Source organism: Macroventuria anomochaeta (genome assembly GCF_010093625.1).
Source record: "Macroventuria anomochaeta strain CBS 525.71 unplaced genomic scaffold BU25scaffold_5, whole genome shotgun sequence".
Taxonomy (NCBI): Eukaryota; Fungi; Ascomycota; class Dothideomycetes; order Pleosporales; family Didymellaceae; genus Macroventuria; species Macroventuria anomochaeta.
In genome coordinates this window covers 234,902-248,710 of record NW_022985366.1, presented here as the reverse complement: position 1 = coordinate 248,710, position 13,809 = coordinate 234,902, and the positions used below count along the sequence as shown (strand labels likewise).

Here is a 13,809-nt window from a genome sequence, read left to right as displayed (position 1 = left end):
CTCTCATTCCTGCTGTCGGTCTATGAGCTGCCTCTGCTTCCGCTCCAGTAATATGACATCGAAGCGATAAAGATAGTCGGCTGAATCGGTGTCGGCTTGATGAATAGACAGGGTGGCCGCGACTTCTCAGTTGGCTCCAGCAAGGTCTGCGATACGATTGCTCCCTAGAGGCACTTCCGAATCTCATGGAACTAATGCAAACAAGTCTAGCCGGCCTGTGACTTCGTCCGTTGCATTGAGCTCGAGTTCCTGGATCCCTTCGCACAGAGCGCGGCAGATGCCACAATTTTGTCGGATAGATTGTTGATGTAGATTTTCAATTTGCGTAGGAAAGTTGTATATCAGGTCGTAAGCTCCTCTCCAGGCTCGACCAGCTTGCCAGCGGAGCATGTCATGGCAGACCCCGCAGACCATGTTGTATGACGAAGAGGATGGTACAGGAAGATTTCTTTACGAGAACTATATCGATTACAATGTTGACGCACAAGGTACCCTGTTGCACAAGGAACTGGCGTCGGCGAGCCCGGACGAGATGGTGGGAGTGGGAAGATGATCCAAGAAAATAGCCTATGATAAGTGACTTGAAGCGGAGGTCACTTGCCGGGCTTGATTACTGGTTCGAGGATAATGTGCGGTGATGCATGTCAACCGCAACTAGGCTGTCATCCACTAATATTTAGTGTTTCCAAGCGGCTGGGCCCGTGACGAGCTTTCTGGAGACTGGGCTCGCTGTGTGCCCTATCCAACTTGCAGGTAATGAGTCCCAATCTCTCCAATCTGACAGCGTCGTTTGATCCTAATATGGGAGCAAGCCTCTGTCAACCCTCGGCAGCCAGCTCAAATGAGACGAATCATGTGCTTGCCGTTCACAGGATCGTAGTTCTCATATGGCATGTTCACATCACTTTCCAGCATCTCCAAAATCTTGAAATCACCCACGAGCTTACCCTGTTCATCTTTGCGTCTCGCCAGTGCCTCACTGTCCGCCCAAGGGCTCAGCTTCGTGATTCCGATACGCCTAAAGACAGCAGCTCCCGCCTCATGACCTGGCAGCCATTGCACAAGTAGGCATGTCAGATACTTGCTCTCTTCAGACGCAATACGAGGGCCTTTAGCAGCAGGAATGACGAAGACGCGCGAGATCTCATGGTCGGTACCAAACATGTTGTTGTGGGCGTTGTCAGATGGACAGTCAAGGTACACGTTCGTATGTTCTTTGGTGTCAAGCCCCTTGCGATCGACCAGGCGCCAGCCGAATCTGCCTTTGGAGATCGGGTTCTTGCGATACAGTACAGCTCTGCGCAGCTTACACCACATGTCGATATAGGTGCGTGCGCTTTCCACGATACCAAAAACGTTGTCCATGGTGCGAGGATTGATCGAAACTTTTTCGACCTTGATATATAGATCTTTGTCAGTGATATCACCGTACGTGATGCCGTGGTCTCTATGTGCATCTACAGAGGCCCAGGACCATGATGGGGCACGGTATGTTGCGGGAGATGTGGACACGTTGTCGAATGTCTCGTCGACTTCTCGCCAAACCGGCTCCACTTGCCAGAGCAGCTGACTTTCAATGTGCACATTCCAAAGACCGGCGGCATATTTGAAAGAAGCATCTTTCGAGCCCATTTTCTCATCCATCAGCTTCGCCATACCGGATAGAGCGATGAGCTTGTCCTCCGAGTTCGTGATGGCGGTTCTGGTGTACACTTCCACAATACGGCGCCAGAGCTCTAGGGCGTAGATTTCAGGACGCAATTGTGGATCCGGTTCCTTGTAATCATTCAAACGGATGTTGCGCAGACGCGCGCCGTCCTTAATGTCGAGTCCTTTTAAGCGACTTTCTTCAATAATTCCCCCGGATGTGAGCTGGAAGTTCGGCATGCCTTCAGGCAGACCTTCTGCAGCATCGAACCCACAACACTCCCAAGCCACCTGGTCGTGACAAAAATGGAGGACTCTAGGCGACAAAAGTCGTTCCTGCAGTACCCAGCCTCTTCGATTCACGGGCGCATTGTCGACACGGTTGGACCAGAAGGATGCATCCAGAATCGTACAGCGCTTCAAATTGTGGCGTTCGGCCTCGGCCTTTGGTGTCGTTGTGTCGCTGTCATCGCTTATTCCGGTACCAGAACGCTTCAACGCGTTGAGAACCCCGACTTTCGTACTGGATCGTCTGAGAGCGCTAATGCCTGCTCCAAGAGTTGATCGGTGCGGTGCACCTACCTCATTGTGACTACCGGCCTGAGCCCGTGCTTTTGTTCGGACAGAGAATCGTTGTACCAAACTCAACAAGACTCCCAGTCTGCCTCGGAGAGATTGAAGCAGTATGAACACATAGCGGAAAAGCCAGCGCACTCCCAAGAGATGTATGATTTTCTGGCCCATGGACAGACTGTGCGGCGCAGCTGTTCGTACAACATTTTCTGGGGGTGGAGGATGTGCGCCAGGCAGGCCTTCGATATTGAGCGTGATCTCATCTTCTAACAGGAGCTCTGGTATCCTAGGTCTGAACAGCCCCTTTTGACTATCCGATGCATGAGTAGCAGAGATGTTGAGGAATGTTTCACTGTAGACTCTGTCCATGGATGCTGATTGCTTTAGCCAGTCGTCCTGCTCATCGGGCCCTTGTTTGATGCAAAGGGAGTCGATCCAAATATAGCCTACTCGAGGTAACCGCGCTGAAAAAGTGATCACGTCCTGAAAGGTTTGAGGGAGGTCGCTGAGCCTTATGCCCTCTTTTAAGGTGTCGATATTGCGCGATGTTAGCTTGTGTTGGTCCGTAACGCCCTGGCCCCAGCAGTGAGAGAGTGTCACGTATCGGACATTGTCTGAAGGTCTCTGATTTGGCCACTCCTTAGTCTCGACCAGGTTGACTTTCACATCCGGAGCCTCTGTGCTCTTGTCTTTGGCATTGGAATTGAATAAGTCCGCTTTCTTGAGCTGTTTCAGACTGATAAGCCGCGCAGGATACCATCTAGGTGCCTCTTGCCCGACATATCTGCAGTGTGATTTGCACTCTCGAGTGCACCTTGCCATCCAGTTCAGCACCAAAGTGTACACTTCATCGGAAGATGTGTTGTGAGAAAGTTGTGTTCGGAAAGGTGGATCACTGGAAGCTTGATGGTAAGGTGAGCTTAAGGTTATGCAAAACAAAGGAGGACCTACCATTCTTTTGCAAAATGAACGTTCGTTTGCATCGGGTACGGTCGTATCGCATTTTGAAATCCAAGCGATAGAGGTCCTTTACTCTTGCGTGGTGGAGCACTGATAGCATCGCTTCGATCTTGAACTGCGGGTCCCTCGAGCCTGCAGTAAACAATCTTGGTCCCACACTGCTCGAAAGGGGAGTTTTGATGGTGTCATCCTTGATCGTGGCATCTTGCGCTCCTTGACTTTGTGGACTCGGTGTGTGTGCGGATTTGATGTCCACGGTCGAGGTCGCTACCATTGCGTCCAACTTCGATCGTAGTTCTTCGTGCAGAACCCGGCAGATGCCACAATTCATTTCTGCGGAGCGATGAAGGGAGCTCCAGTCTGGATGATGGTTGAAATTCAGGTCATAGGTGCCTTTCCACACCCTGCCGTCCTGTCCTCGAAGCATGCGAAAACAGACATCGCAAAGCATTGTAACGAGTTCTGCTAAAGAAAGCAACAATCGATCGCGAGTAGCGTGCAAAGGCCTGTAAGTTCGGGATGAAAGGATGAACGGTAAATTGACTGGAGACCCACCCTGCCTGATCTTATGAGCTCTCCAAATGCAGGGCGAAAGATTTGCTTCATTCAAAGCGGAATTATCGATGACGAACCTGCCGCCGCCCAGCTGGTTTGGAAGCTACGGGCGCTGCAAGATTGGTCTAACATGGTAGGTGTGGAGGCGAAGCTAGGGTGTTTAGCCTATCACGGTCTCGTCGATATGCACAGTGAGCGCCAACGCCATAACCCATGCGGTGCAACATAAGTAAACCGGATCGGCCCCCAACCCTAGCGCTTACAGCTAATGTTTCGGTCGTGCAGGCTTCGAGGTGCTGGTTTCCAACCTTGTAAATGTCAACATCGGACCTCTGATCAACGAAATTCTCAACGACAAACGACGACATCTCCAATCCTGGGTAGTGGAGACATTCCTTGCAAATCTATCTGAGTTTTGGGGACCATGGCAACGTTTAAGCTCGCCGGATTTCGAGAGCAAGTCGACGTTACACTTGCTCCGAACATTACAGAGAAACAGCTTCTGGAGTGGACCGCCTTCAAGACTTGGAGGAGTACGCTGCAGTCCAATCTGGAACTTCAATACACGGATCCAGACCATGACTTCAGAAATGATCCGTATCTTCTGAAGTCGGTTACAATACAATCAGTCGATTGGTTTGGCCAAAGAATAGGCTTCCTGAAGCTGAAGGCTGTCATCCGGAACGCCAAAGGCATAGAGCTTCCTGGCATTGCCTTTTTACGTGGAGGAAGCGTGGCAATGTTGATGATCCTGCGTCCCAAGGATTCAAGAGACGAGAGATGGGTGGTTTTGACAGAGCAACCGCGGGTGCCCGCAGGCAGCCTGAAGTTTGTCGAGATACCAGCTGGTATGATAGACGATGAGAAAGAGTTCAGTGGAGCGGCTGCGAAAGAGATTTTCGAAGAGACGGGGTTCACGCTGCCGAGATCTGAATTGATTGATTTGACGAAGCTCGCGCTAAGTCGCTCTGATATGGCGGAACCGTCGTTGAAAGACGCAATGTATCCCAGCCCTGGTGGCTCGGATGAGTTCATGCCAATATTTTTGTGGGAAAAGGTGAGATGGTTACGAAAGATCTTTCTTACCCAAGTAATGACTGACAATGTGTTAGGAGTTGGATCGTCAAGAAATCGAAGATCTTCGAGGCAAGTTGACTGGAGAGAAGCGACAGGGAGAGATGATCACACTGCGGGTAGTCGACTATGAAGATCTTTGGAAAGAAGGCGCCAGAGACGCAAAGACACTGGCTGCTTGGGCTTTGTACGAAGGTCTCAACAGAGAAGGTCGCATCAGGCAAGAGCTTGATCAGCGTAAAAAGACACTCAACAACACGGTGACGCTGGAAGCGACCGAGGATGATGGCAGTGAGAATGCAAAACGACAGCGCACTAAGTAGAATCGTGAATCTGAACGATTATGGCCGTCGTTTCTACCGTGAATATGTTGAGTAATTGAGGATTGTGAAGGATGGCTTATGCACTTGCCTCGTGCAGCGAGGAGGAAGTGTGAAGTGCACAGACCACCACCTTCCGTTCAATCGCGCTGCATCTCGAACTTTTGTCAACCGCGACAATTGAACCACAACATCGCCGCCGCCATGCCTGTCCAGTTCCTTCGACGCCTCATACGGCCTTCAGTCTTCGCGCAATCACCCCTGATCGCTGCGCGACCTTCCATCGTCGCCACACCCCTTCACAATGCCTTCGCTGGCCTCTCCCTCGGCCCTACACCTGCGTCACGAGCCAACAAATGCACATTGATCCAGGTCCTGCGACAAGGAAGGATAGCACAGAGGGCGAGAAAGCTGCGATCGCCACAACTTGCCAACAGACCAGAGCTGAAGGGCGTATGCTTGAAGGTCGGCACAACGAAGCCCAAGAAGCCCAACTCTGGCGAGAGGAAGATTGCTAGGGTGCGATTGAGCACAGGAAAGGTCATCACAGCATACATTCCTGGAGAGGGTACGTCATAGCCAGGATTGGGAGGTATGAGGACTATAAGCTGACAGGAGGGCAGGTCACAATGTGCAGCAGCATTCGGTCGTCATGGTACGAGGAGGGCGTGCGCAGGATTGTCCCGGTGTGAAGTACCACCTGGTTAGAGGAGCATTGGATTTGGTGCGTGTTACGTCAGAGGTTGGACGTTTGTCCTGGCTAACGCAGCATAGGGAGGTGTCGGTAGCAGGATCACATCGAGATCGAAGTACGGAACGAAGAAGCCAAAGGCCGCCGCGGCATAGTCGAGCTGCATACAGAAGTGTATATTCGTGTAATATATGTTTGGCATCAAAGGCGTTCGAATCTAAAGCGGCTACGCGCTGCGCTGATACTTTCATGGAATGAGCTTCAAACGCTACTGCACTCGAGATTGCGTCACAGCAGTGATAATAGGAACAAGGACCCTCACAACGTCGAGTTCAAAAACCAACCCACGAGGCGCTCGAAATAGTAACAATAGTCTTTAGGGAAGCGTCATCCTCTGTATGGCCGTTGGAAAGCCACCCAACAGCCGATTGGTTGCATCCTAGCTCAGCTCGACCTCCAAGAGACCCTTCATACATCCCAAGGGTGCAAACGAATGAGTGTGACACAAACTTGCCAAGCCAGCGACGTGAACCCCTCACTCCAAGCTCGTGACCATAACCGTACTTCGCATCCCTCGGATCAGCAATGTTGTAGTCTAGGAAGAGAATATTCATACGAGGTGGTAGAGCATAAAGATGGACGCTGGACAAACGCTCACGATGCATACAGACGGTCGCTTCATAACGAACAGTTCATGATGTATATCTCATTTCTGCTCCTGAGCTTTTGGTACGTCCTTTCTTATTATCGTAACACGTCTTGTTCGGCCAGGCTTCGCACGCTCATAGGGCAACACAAGATCAAAGAAGACTCAATCCCGTCACTGACAACCACCAGCACACTGACCCTCGCCATCCCACCCTACACGCCCCCCTTCTCCTCTAAAACCTGCCCCGCCTCTACTCCAGTTACTCGCACCTACAAAACCGTGATCCGCACAACAATCACCACCACCACGCTCGCCCCCCGTCACTGCCCATCCTTCAGCACCCAAGTCGACACGCCCGCACCATGGTCATCCTGCACCTTCAACGCCGCGACCTGCATCCGCCCAGCCTGTCTCCAACTCTCCACCATCACGCAGCCGTGCATCACGGATAGCTGCTGCACCCGGACGGCAACGGATACGGTGTATGCGCCCTGTCCAACCGCGTGTCCCACGGGATGCGCTACCTCCTGGACCGTCGTGTCATCCTGCGCCGGTCCACCGTCTCTGTCAACGACCACGCTCACCCCGCCGCCGAGCTCTAAACCGACGCCCAGCAGACCGTGCTATACGCACACTGTGAGCGGGACGAATGCTTGTCCCGAGGATACGTTGGGGTGTGCGAGCCCGGATTGTATTGTCTTGAGTACGACGACGGTGCCGCTGGACACGGTGGAGGGGTGTAGTGCTACGCCGAGGGTGACGAAGAGTAGGGAGTGTAGGGGGTATTGCCATGGGGAGTGTGCAGTGCAATGGGTTACTGAGACGGCGAGTGATTGGTAGGGGGTGGAAGGTGGAAGGTGGAAGGTGGAAGGCGTGAATGTGGGTTGTGTATGTAACGATCACGTCCGATTTGTGTTACGTTGTCTACGATGTTATTTGTGCATTGGCGCCACCTCTGTTGTATTTTGAGGACAAAGGTATGTAGCGGGGTATGCTTCACTGCTGTTCAGCTTCCTCTACTTGTTCGTCTACGTCTTTCTTCTTTAGGGTTGGGAGTTTGATGGCTAGGACGAGGATGTTTGCGATGACGAAGACTACGATCGTGGAGACGAAAGTAACCTTCAGACTGCGGTCGTATGCTTCGATGACTTGAGCTTGATGCTTTGGGTTGAGATCGATAATACTTCGTACCGATTTGCGGACAGTAAGGATAATCTACGGCCATGTTAGCGTCGGCTTTTGAGTGTCGTTGGACCAGCGGTTGCGTACCTCATCCTTATGCTTTCCAGTAACGAGCGCGTTCAAATACGCAGTCAACGCATTCTGCAAGATCAAACTACTGAATGAGACGCCCATCACAACGCCCAAACTGCGCCACAGAAGCAACGTGCTCGTCATGACCGCCTGGTCTTCCTGCGTGCTCGTCGCGAGCACAGCGAGTGATGTTGCTGGGAATGACAAACCCTGCCCAACGCTCGACGGAATGAGGAAGACAGTCGCCACCCACGCTGGGATGCCGTCCCACATAGCGCTCAAACACACACTCCCGACAAGCATCGACAAGGTCCCAACGATGATGAGCCACTTCATCCGTCCGGTGGCAGTCATGATGAATCCACAGCTTACGCCGCAGATCGTCAGCGCAACAGAGGGTCCACCGAGCCGAAACCCAGATAGGGAAGCGGATTCGAGTTTGACGGCCTGGAAGTAGAGCGGTGCGTTGAAGAGGATGGTGTTTATGCCGAGCGCAGCGAAGAAATTGTTAAATACTAGACTTCCGCGCGGTCGACTGAAAAGCATGGGGAGGGGCATGACGGCTCTCTTAGCGTGCTTTTCGACATATATCAAGACGGAGCCTGCAACGCCAGCAACAACGAGCGAGGTAATGACGAAAGGATGTTTCCAGGGATAGACGTTGCCTCCGAGGTTCAGGCCCAGAATAAGAGCGGCAACGGAGCCGGTGAGGAGCATGGACCCGGCAATATCGAAGCCGCGCATTGCATCGCGGATGCCTAGGCCTGAGCGTGCATGCAGGTTGGGGCCGAGGGTGGAAGGCGTGGTGAAGAAGGCGTTGATCAGGAGGAGAATGAAGACGGGAATTTGGATGGCGAAGGTCATACGCCAGCCCAGCTTATCGCACAAGAAGCCGCCGAACGCTGCACCGCAAGCCGAGCCGCCGCCGTAGAAGAGATTGATGTACGCTTGATACGTGCCGCGGACGTCGATGCTGACGAGGTCGTTGGTCATGACGTTGCCCATCGAGAGAACGCCGGCGGCACCTATGCCGCAGAAGGCGCGTGCGGCGATGAAGGAGCCGATGGATTGGGCGAAAGCACACCATGCCGTCGTTGCTGAGATTAGGACAAGTCCTCCAAGATACAATGGCCGACGACCAATGGTGTCGGAGAGACGTCCCATGAGTGGTTGGAGCGATGTGGAGGTAAGCAGGAATGCTGTGGAAAGCCATGATGCTGAGTTAGAGGCGTGGAAGTAGGATGTGATGACTGGGTGCGAGGAAGCCATGAGAGTGGAGTCGAACATTGCAACCTTTGACAAATCAGCACCAAACTCACAAACGTTCATCACATCTCTCAGAGTCTAAAAGTCGTCATTGGACTTACCAAATATCCCATCAATATACCACCAAACACGAATCTAAACCGCCAAGCGGGCACGCCCTCCAACAATCCATTTTTCTGAAATTTCACAAGATGCTCAGCTTCCGCAGTGGAGATCGTCTTGACCAGCTCTGGAAACTGCGGCACCTCCTGTCCACCCTGTCCTGTTTCTTGCGCAGCCAGAACATTCTCCTCTTGAATGGGTACAGGGTCCTCTTGGCGCAGTCCTGGTGATGCGAGAAGGGGTGTTCGCTCCGAGGGTCCAGTGCCGGATGTCGCACCGGCATGCGCAGGGGATGGCATGTCGATAACGCACGTCACCAACTTGACTGTTCAAAGTTCAACCCAAGACGAGGGCTGATTGCGAAAGGAGTGAAGAGGAAGCACGACTCACAACGAGCGTCATCGGCGTTGAATGTTGATCAAGCCGCCCTTGCGGCACCTCTACCGACGCTTTGACCCGCATCAAGTTAACTCTCCCGAGCTTCGCCGCCCTGCGTAGTCGTGACTCGTTATCGACTATCAAAGGCCACGTGCTTCACACTTCTGCTCTCAAACTTCACACACACAAACATGAAGACACCATTGCGGATAGCGATTCTCCAGTGCGATACCCCGCCGCCAGACGTGGTCGCCCTGTATGGAGCGTATGACCGCATCTTCAGCACGCTGCTTGAGAAGGCCGCTGAGGGCCTCGGCTTAGATCCGAAGAGAGATCTGGAGTTGAGTGCGTTTGAAGTTGTGACCAAGCAGGAGTATCCGAATGTGGAGGATATCGATGCGGTGCTCATTAGTGGATCGAGTGAGTGCAACGCGCCATGTTCAGAGTGTGGGTGTCGAGGAGCGTTTGTTGATGGAGCACAGAACACAACTCCTTCGACAACGAGCCTTGGATCTTGAAGCTCGTCTCCTTCACAGAGAAGTTGTTGGAGCAGGACCGTGTGCGCATCATAGGAGTATGTTTTGGGCACCAGATCCTCGGAAGGGCTATGGGCGTCAAGGTCGGTCGCAGCGACAACGGGTGGGAGATCTCGGTGCTGCCTGTTGAGCTTACAGCGAAGGGCAAGGAGGTTTTTCAGCAAGACACCCTGGCAAGTCAAATCCCCTCGTGCTTGTATTGTATGCTGATTGCCACAGGCGATTCATCAGATGCACAAAGACATTGTGTTCGAGTACCCAGAAGGCGTGGAGAAGCTCGGCGCATCACCGCGCTGCTTGACGCAGGGCATGTACCAAAAAGGCAGATTGATCTCGGTGCAAGGGCATCCGGAGTTCCATGAGGGAATTGTGAGCCGACTCGTCAAGATGAGGGCCGAGCAGGGTATCTTTGAGGACGAGCAGGCGAGGGATGCGCTGAGCAGGGTGGGGGATAGGCACGACGGCGTTATCATCGCGCAGGCATTCTTGAGGTTCCTGCTGGAGGACTGAGCTGTACACTGAGCTGCATTGCTGCAATTGGGCTTGTGCAGAAAGTTCAAGAACCACACACGTGACGTCCGAGGCTTACGAGACCAGGACAGATGTCGGAGTGTGAGGTCATGGCAGGACCGGACCCCAGCTGCTTAGCATAACGAAACACTATCAAGGCACTACAACATGCACTTTTTTCGGGTGGGGAGACGGAAGTACTGCAGAAAGCGGCATAGGCCAAGAAGCACCGGAGGACCCTTTGTGTTACCAGGCTGTCGTCCCTCGTGTCACAAGCTTTCACAATGGGTGGGAGGGGGGGGGGGGCGTGGGGTGCAGCGTGATGCGTGATGCGTGACGTGGAGTGGCCTCTTCCAAGTCTGTCAGTCCGGCGTGTTATCAGCTGGACGATACGAGCAGGTTTTGGTTGTTGGTGAAAGGTGCCCTTGTAGCGAGGGCAACGAAACCCTAGCGTAGAGTTTGATAGGCAGTCCGGTAGCTGTCTGTCTCCAACGGTGTGGTGGATCGTCGAAAGCGGCCCCAGGATATTGATTGCGACGCCTCTTCGAACGTTCCTCGAAAGACGACCAATTCCGCCACGACGCTCGTTAGACCCTCCCTCCGCCTTGCTTCACCTTCACCGGCCGCGCCGCACATAGCGTCTTCGACACTGTAGAATTGTAACACACTGCGCTGCTGCTGCATGGTTTCTTGCTGGTAGCTGCTGGACCCCTGCCCTCCACCATGGGAAAGTGTACGCAACCCCAATCCGCCCTGCAATCCGCACATTCCGCAGTACGCTGACGAGGCTTGGGCTGCAGGGCGCTACGGCGTCGTCCTCGACGCTGGGTCTTCCGTACGTACACATTCAGTGCAGCAGTCGTGGTCTCTGGCTAACGGCGCAAAGGGGACGCGCGTCCACATCTACCGCTGGCTGAACAGCGACGTCGCGCGCAAGGGCGCAACAGACGCACAATCGCACGCCCTGCCCGTCCTAGAAACAGACAAGAAGTGGACTAAGAAGATCCATCCCGGCATCTCGACCTTCGCCGACCACCCGCACGATGTCGGGCCCGACCACCTCGCCAAGCTGCTCAGCCATGCGCTCAAGCACATGCCGCCCGACGAAGTGTCGAATACGCCGCTCTTCCTGCTCGCGACGGCGGGCATGCGCATGCTGCCGGCCGCACAGCGGAAAGCGGTGCTCCAAGAGGTCTGCGACTACGCGCACAAGAATACAAAATTCCAGCTGCCCGACTGCGACGTCCACGTGCAGGTCATCCCGGGCGAGACAGAGGGCTTGTACGGCTGGATAGCGGCGAACTACCTGCTGGGCGGATTCGACAAGCCGCAGGACCACGAGCACGGGAAAGGTCATAATACGTACGGGTTCTTGGATATGGGCGGGGCGTCTGCGCAGATTGCGTTCGCGCCGAATGCGACGGAAGCTGAGAAACATGCGAACGACTTGACGCTTATGCGCCTGCGGACCGTCGACGGGACACCGCTGGAGTACAGGGTTTTTGTCACGACATGGCTGGGTTTCGGTGTCAACCAGGCGCGGCAACGCTACGTGAAGGCGCTTCTCGACTCGACGGCATCCAACGAGCTGCCAGACCCTTGTCTACCCGCTGGCTTAGAGGTCGAGGTCACAAAAGATGGGAGTCTCATTGAGAGCGACGAGGACGACGGCGACGACGACGACGATGAGGATGAGAAAGCCGCCGCAGCGAAGCTACACGGGACTGGAAAGTTCCAGGAGTGTCTACACCAGACGTTCCCCTTGCTGGAGAAGGAGAAGGAGTGTTTAGACGAGCCTTGTCTGCTGAAGGGACAGCACGTACCCGCGATCGATTTCGATGTCAACCACTTCGTAGGCGTATCGGAGTACTGGCACACAACGCATGGCATCTTCAAGGACAAGCACGAGGACAAAGCGTACGACTTCAAGACGTACCAAGAGCGCGTGAGCGAGTTCTGCAACCAGGACTGGAAACACATAAAGATCGGCATAGACAAAGGCAAATGGGGCAAGAAGGTCGACGAAGAGAAAGCACGCGAAGTATGCTTCAAGGCATCATGGATAATCAACATGCTCCACGACGGCATCGGCGTGCCACGCGTGGGCATAGAACCGCTCCCCGACGCGAAGAACACCACCAAAGCCGCTCTAGACAACGCGAAAGAGAAAGGCTTCCTCGACCCCTTCCAAGCCGTCAACAAGATCAACGACGTAGAAGTATCCTGGACTCTGGGCAAGATGGTCCTCTACGCATCGTCTGAAGTCCCACCCCCAGACGAGAAAGCGCTCGCAGTAGGCTTCGGCTCCAATGAGCCCGGCATACCGAAAGACTTCCAATACCCTGGCGGCTCGTACCTCCCATGGCAACACGACCCACTGGACGACGACAACTGGCACAGGCTCTTCGTTGAATACCCGTCTCGCATACCCGCGCTCCTCGTCTTTCTCGTAATCGTGCTCGTAATCTTCAGCATCATCCTCGGCAAGGAGAAACGCGCGCTCGTCCGGCAGTACGCGGTCTCCCTCCTCAAAAAGAAACCAGGCAAAACGCACACGCCCCTCAAAGGCAAGCGCCGCGGCTTCCTACCCTCAAAGCTCTTCGGGCTGGGCGGGAGCGCAGGACAGGACTATGAGCGCGTCGACGCCGGCGAGGACGGCCTGTCGCACAACGGCTTCGAGCTCGAAGAAACGTACCTCGATTCCTCAGATGATGACCGCCACTTCTCCGACGATTCGGAGGGGTCGAGAGTCGGGCGAACGAGTGGCTGGGCGACGCCGCAGATCAAGACGAGTGAGCCGCTCACTCCTGGCTACTTCGGTACATCCGGGCAGGCGGATCTGGTGAGCGCGGGACAAGGGTTAGGGCTGGGGCCGCTGAATGCGATTGATCGGGGCGGATTGCTGTCCAGGACTGATAGCAGGGAGAGGATCAGGAGCAGGGCGAGTAGTCCGAAGAGGGCGAGGAGCAAGATGGGGAGTCTGGATGAGTAAAGCGCACGAGCTCGGAGGCTAGAGGTTCGGGATGTTTGCATTTGCGATGGCGTTTATGTTGGAGTCGGTAGAATGAGGTAGGGGTTTGGCGTGTTTCTCTTTGCTATGGTGTTGACGGCGCTTCGGCGCTTGTTTGACGGCGGAAGGACCGTCGGCTCTCTACTGTTGGGCAGATGATGGAGTGTTGCTATACTACGGACATCATATCAATCAAACATTCGATAATGTTCATCGCTGTACATTCGTTCTGTTCATCGCTTCAATGTTCTTGTCCTAGCGCGCGAGAACTCGCTGGGAGTTGT

General features: G+C 54.1%; 6 protein-coding genes across 6 annotated transcripts; 4 read left to right on the top strand and 2 right to left on the bottom strand.

The window, feature by feature from the left end:
- Positions 1 to 837: 837 nt before the first annotated feature.
- Positions 838 to 3,454, bottom strand: BU25DRAFT_418671 (HET-domain-containing protein; the record flags this gene model as incomplete). Its single annotated transcript, XM_033707890.1, has 2 exons — positions 838 to 3,122; positions 3,172 to 3,454. 2 exons carry the CDS (start codon positions 3,452 to 3,454, stop codon positions 838 to 840), a joined length of 2,568 nt encoding a protein of 855 aa, XP_033565214.1.
- Positions 3,455 to 5,308: 1,854 nt separating this feature from the next.
- On the top strand, positions 5,309 to 6,063 carry BU25DRAFT_360801 (30S ribosomal protein S12). Its single transcript, XM_033703678.1, has 3 exons — positions 5,309 to 5,697; positions 5,753 to 5,853; positions 5,904 to 6,063. Exons 1-3 carry the CDS (start codon positions 5,334 to 5,336, stop codon positions 5,973 to 5,975), a joined length of 537 nt encoding a protein of 178 aa, XP_033565213.1. The 5' UTR covers positions 5,309 to 5,333; the 3' UTR covers positions 5,976 to 6,063.
- Positions 6,064 to 6,422: 359 nt separating this feature from the next.
- BU25DRAFT_407589 (uncharacterized protein) lies at positions 6,423 to 7,474 on the top strand. The gene is made up of 2 exons (XM_033705579.1): positions 6,423 to 6,549; positions 6,658 to 7,474. Exons 1-2 carry the CDS (start codon positions 6,515 to 6,517, stop codon positions 7,307 to 7,309), a joined length of 687 nt encoding a protein of 228 aa, XP_033565212.1. The 5' UTR covers positions 6,423 to 6,514; the 3' UTR covers positions 7,310 to 7,474.
- BU25DRAFT_418668 (MFS general substrate transporter) lies at positions 7,466 to 9,010 on the bottom strand (the record flags this gene model as incomplete). The annotated part of the gene is made up of 2 exons (XM_033707889.1): positions 7,466 to 7,684; positions 7,739 to 9,010. 2 exons carry the CDS (start codon positions 9,008 to 9,010, stop codon positions 7,466 to 7,468), a joined length of 1,491 nt encoding a protein of 496 aa, XP_033565211.1.
- A 650-nt stretch (positions 9,011 to 9,660) lies between these two features.
- BU25DRAFT_488472 (class I glutamine amidotransferase-like protein) lies at positions 9,661 to 10,784 on the top strand (the record flags this gene model as incomplete). The annotated part of the gene is made up of 3 exons (XM_033711353.1): positions 9,661 to 9,889; positions 9,952 to 10,178; positions 10,225 to 10,784. The coding sequence occupies 3 exons, from the start codon at positions 9,661 to 9,663 to the stop codon at positions 10,513 to 10,515; spliced, it is 747 nt and encodes a 248-aa protein (XP_033565210.1). The 3' UTR covers positions 10,516 to 10,784.
- Positions 10,785 to 10,911: 127 nt separating this feature from the next.
- Positions 10,912 to 13,730, top strand: BU25DRAFT_437592 (uncharacterized protein). The gene is made up of 3 exons (XM_033709012.1): positions 10,912 to 11,248; positions 11,316 to 11,350; positions 11,402 to 13,730. Exons 1-3 carry the CDS (start codon positions 11,239 to 11,241, stop codon positions 13,505 to 13,507), a joined length of 2,151 nt encoding a protein of 716 aa, XP_033565209.1. The 5' UTR covers positions 10,912 to 11,238; the 3' UTR covers positions 13,508 to 13,730.
- Positions 13,731 to 13,809: the final 79 nt, after the last annotated feature.

Bases quoted from the DNA above. Each gene is read 5' to 3' on its own strand.
- BU25DRAFT_360801 (XM_033703678.1), top strand. From the start codon at position 5,334: ATGCCTGTCCAGTTCCTTCGACGCCTCATACGGCCTTCAGTCTTCGCG. The intron at 5,698-5,752 runs GTACGTCATAGC...ACAGGAGGGCAG, and splicing joins AGCATACATTCCTGGAGAGG to GTCACAATGTGCAGCAGCAT. The intron at 5,854-5,903 runs GTGCGTGTTACG...AACGCAGCATAG, and splicing joins TTAGAGGAGCATTGGATTTG to GGAGGTGTCGGTAGCAGGAT.
- BU25DRAFT_407589 (XM_033705579.1), top strand. From the start codon at position 6,515: ATGATGTATATCTCATTTCTGCTCCTGAGCTTTTG. The intron at 6,550-6,657 runs GTACGTCCTTTC...GACAACCACCAG, and splicing joins TTTCTGCTCCTGAGCTTTTG to CACACTGACCCTCGCCATCC.
- BU25DRAFT_437592 (XM_033709012.1), top strand. The intron at 11,351-11,401 runs GTACGTACACAT...AACGGCGCAAAG, and splicing joins TCCTCGACGCTGGGTCTTCC to GGGACGCGCGTCCACATCTA.